Below are 4,051 nucleotides of genomic sequence, written 5' to 3' on the forward strand. Positions count from 1 at the left end.
AGGGAAAGTTGCGCTATAGGCATGTACACGCACTATTGCCCGGGGTTCGGGATTATCGATCCAAACTTTTCTGAAACGCTCGGCGAGCACAACTCCAACGTTCTAGCACGCGGAGCCAACTTACCAGTGCCCGCAGACGCGCCTTTATTTACGTTTACTTTTTCGACCGGAGTGGGAGATAAGTAACGAGATAGCCATGGAATACCGGTGACCCCAATGAAGCCTATGTCGAACAAAGGGCACCGCTCGAGAGAGAACTTCTTTTTTGTTTGTGAGACCAACACGAAGCTCATTCCTCCCTATGGCGGAAACGCCGCTACTTGGTTACGATAAGACGGCCGATGCGTGCCTATGCGTGCGTGTGCGCGCCTATGTGACTGTACGCTGTATGCTATATCGCCGTTTTATCTGGTAACGTCTTTTCCTTACTCTCCATTATTATGCAATGGTGAATTCCCTAATCTAATCCGCAGCGTAAGTTACAATATGAATTCAACGCGGTGACGGATGTTTACAAGAGGATTCAACACGTGCAGATCAATTTCTTGACAAATCTTGAAAAGACATTGTAAAGACTATGGAAAAGTTTTGGCTTAGGGAATAACGATTGTCCAGAAGTGAGGTGAGCTGCGACGAAGCCGAGGTCCGGCGAAAAGTCTGATAGAGCCTCCTCCGCTCGGAGTTGTAACCGTTGCGATAAGGATGTCCAATGCATCATCCAGCATAGTCGATTACAACAACATTACGATAAAAATGATACAATAAAAGTATAATGACGCGGTATTAATGTTTATTAAAATTCTATTTTTTAATTGTATGTAAATTTATCGAATAATAAATTATTATAAGAATAACACGAATTTCAAACTTAATCTGACGTAATTAATTCTTTGAATATATCACGACTAAAATGTTGCAAGCGATAAGTTTAACGCGCATAAGATAAAAAGTATTAAATTACAAAAGTATATATATTGTCAACATTTAAAGACTTCCATTTTCTTTACGATAGAAAAATATTCTTGCTGAGGTCACCGTAAAATTTTTGCCGTATAAATAATTAATGAATAGTAACCGAAGACGTGATATTTCAGCAAATATCTAACGAAAACGTAACGAGACAATAAATTTTGTAACTCTTTTAACGACTATAAAATGAAAATTTTCTATGCTTCTATTTGAGTTAAATATTTTTATATGCGTTGTAGTAACAAGAATTAATGATTTAAAATATGGGCAATATTTCGGGATTTACCAAAGGATGCCAAAATGTATTAATTCGTAGCCTTAATGCAAATTAATACATATTGGCAAGGTCCGACTAACTTGGCACATTCTTCAAATTAAATCCTTCTATAATACGATCAATTAACGAATCGCGTGCGAAATTTATGCTAAAAAGTTAATTTATTCAATTATAAATTAAATAAATTAAAACATTAAAATTTTTATAAACTTGAAGGCATTTTCAATTATTATTCTGATCGTTCGTAGGTTGAATGATAAATGCATATATGCAATGTGAATATAAATTAAGTTAATATTATTGAATCAAGTTTTGCGAAATATAAATAAAATATTGCACAGTGATATTTACCATTATTATTCGGATTATTTTGAAATTTTAAACGTTATTAAAATTTTTAAATTCGTTTAATATTAATGCGACACGCATTTATAAAATGTATAATAGTACATTTTTACGATTTTCTATTTGATAAATGTTGGGTAATACGATAATTTGAAAACGATATTAGAAATAAACATATATATGTATGTCTTTATTAAAGGAATCATATAAAATTTTTTTTTATTATTACTGAACATTTTTTTTATGATTAATAAATGTAATTGCAAAATACATTCATTTTTATTTTAATATCCTATTACAATAATGCTTATAACATTTTAGTTCAAATATTATTGACACAACAAATATCATTATTTTGAGTTTTATATAAAAACAAATATAAGCATGGTAATTATATCAAGAGATATATGTGAAAAATCTAATGTACACTATCATAAAAATAAATAGATAAAATTATGTTCATGGCAAGCGAACGTTAGATTTTATTTCTAGATAAAAGATTGACGCAAGCAGCAATAAATTTCGCTAATTAAAGTAATTAAACATATACATTTATTTTGTTCATTTTGCTCTAATTAATAATGCAGATAATTACAATTTTAAAAAATTTAATTAAATTAAATGAATGAATAAAGATGTTTGATCCGATAGCGCGAGTCCTCCTTTACCGACCGTGTCAGTAATTTACTCGACACAAAGCCATCAGGCTTAAATTCCTACATTGTACATTTTTTTATACATTCATTTTACAAATATTCCCTTATCGTTAAATTCATCCGACATGTCAATAACATTTACCTTCAGCAAGAATAAAACCGACTAAGTCTACAGTAATAAATATAAAAACACAAAGAAATGTTTCTTTAAAAAGACTCATGATTATTCTTTTCGCGACCATTGTCGTTGCAGAATGCTTTCTTTGTACTTGAATAATAATTTAATCGAATACATTTCATTGTCACTTTAATTTTGTAAAGAACCGAAACACGCTACGAATTGCAATTATTTTGTATTTTAGCGTTTCTCTTATAAAAAAAAAAAAAAAAAACTGTAATGCAAAAATAGAGAAGGCTTTCTATTTAAAAAAATAAAAGTTAATAAATAAATAAATAAATATTTCTCAAATGTCGCATTAATCGATGAAATATGGAAACTGTGTATAATCTAATATGCGACATTTTGATGCTGGGAATCGTGCGATGCCTATGCACAAGCAACTACTCTCCCCATTTATCTCAACAAAAAAAAAAAAAAAAAAAAAAAAAATTTTCCAGCATTCCTTCCAATACGTGACGCCGATTAAGTAACGCGTAGTTTCGACAAGTTTTCTTAATCAAGTAAATTCCATGGGAAAAAAAGTAAAGGATACACAATGAAAAAAGCAAAGATATCGAAAAGTAAGAAAGCGTGATGGATAATTAACATACTTGACGGTGAGTTGGCGCTGAATAAGTAGCTTCTTTTCAATCTGCTCAATTGGAAATTGTGGTACCTCGTACGGAGCCGAGATCTCGTTGGGCAACTCGTGCTGAATAAGTCTAAGTCTGCCGTTTCCATTGCCATTGGTAGGGCCACCCTCTAGGCTGAACACCGGGCTCTCGCTTCCTAAAGTACACAAAAGAAACGTCACGCTTATTATTTGCCGTTCTCTCTAGTATTCGGACCGTTTACTCATCCGAAAATCACCTCCCCTCCCCTCCCCCATACAATCGCACTCCCACCCCGATCTTCCAAAACAAAGACGCTTAATAGCAAAAAACATTTTTATAATTGTGAGAGGAGCGACGTAGAATTTTTATTCTTGTAAGAGAAATGGCTAAGCGCGTGGCGTCAAAACCCCGCGTTCACGTATCCGTCGTCATGTATACGCGACTAATTCGCTCGTTCGACGATCGCTTAAGAATAAAAGAATAAATTGCATACGGAGGACAAGCACAATTTGCGTCTACGCTAATTTTTTTCCCCCGTTTTTCCAAACTCCACTGGCCTCGCTATTTTAATTTACCATATGAATGCACTTGGCCGGTTTTCTGCAGCCACTCGACGACAGAGATGCCGGTGGAGCTGCTCGAGGAATGCGACAAATTCGTCTTCTTGTCCAGCACCATTATTCCTTAAAACGCTTGCAAGTGATCGCTTAGACGCTAAAACAATTCGTGAGACTATCACGTCTCGTGCAACTTCACGTGTCACGGTTATGTAATAACAATGCGGGTAAATACCAATCTCTCGATTAACCCGACACCGACAATGACGGGCGAGGCACTGCGCGCGGCCGTAAACAAAAAAAGTAACGTTAAAAGGGAGAGAGGAAAGGACGTCAGGTATGCGACCGACGGCGCTGCATCCCGAATATCTCGCCTCTTCCCGTACTGTCGCCGCTGCTTAAGAGATTATTAACACGGGAACGTCGCTTGCCCGTGCTTATAACGGGGACGCTCCTCGCTCTTATCGCAAATG

At 35.0% G+C, this 4,051-nt stretch overlaps 1 protein-coding gene across 1 annotated transcript in view; it reads right to left on the reverse strand.

Moving 5' to 3' along the window:
* The window catches only part of AMPdeam (AMP deaminase), a 12,747-nt gene that overhangs the window by 5,237 nt on the left and 3,459 nt on the right, over positions 1 to 4,051 (reverse strand). Inside the window, exon 4 of the mRNA XM_011505990.1 lies at positions 3,019 to 3,196. Coding sequence (XP_011504292.1) covers positions 3,019 to 3,196 — 178 coding nt within the window. The remainder of the gene's footprint in view (positions 1 to 3,018; positions 3,197 to 4,051) is intronic.

The sequence above is a fragment of the Ceratosolen solmsi genome, unplaced genomic scaffold (genome assembly GCF_000503995.2).
Source record: "Ceratosolen solmsi marchali unplaced genomic scaffold, CerSol_1.0 scaffold7, whole genome shotgun sequence".
Taxonomy (NCBI): Eukaryota; Metazoa; Arthropoda; class Insecta; order Hymenoptera; family Agaonidae; genus Ceratosolen; species Ceratosolen solmsi.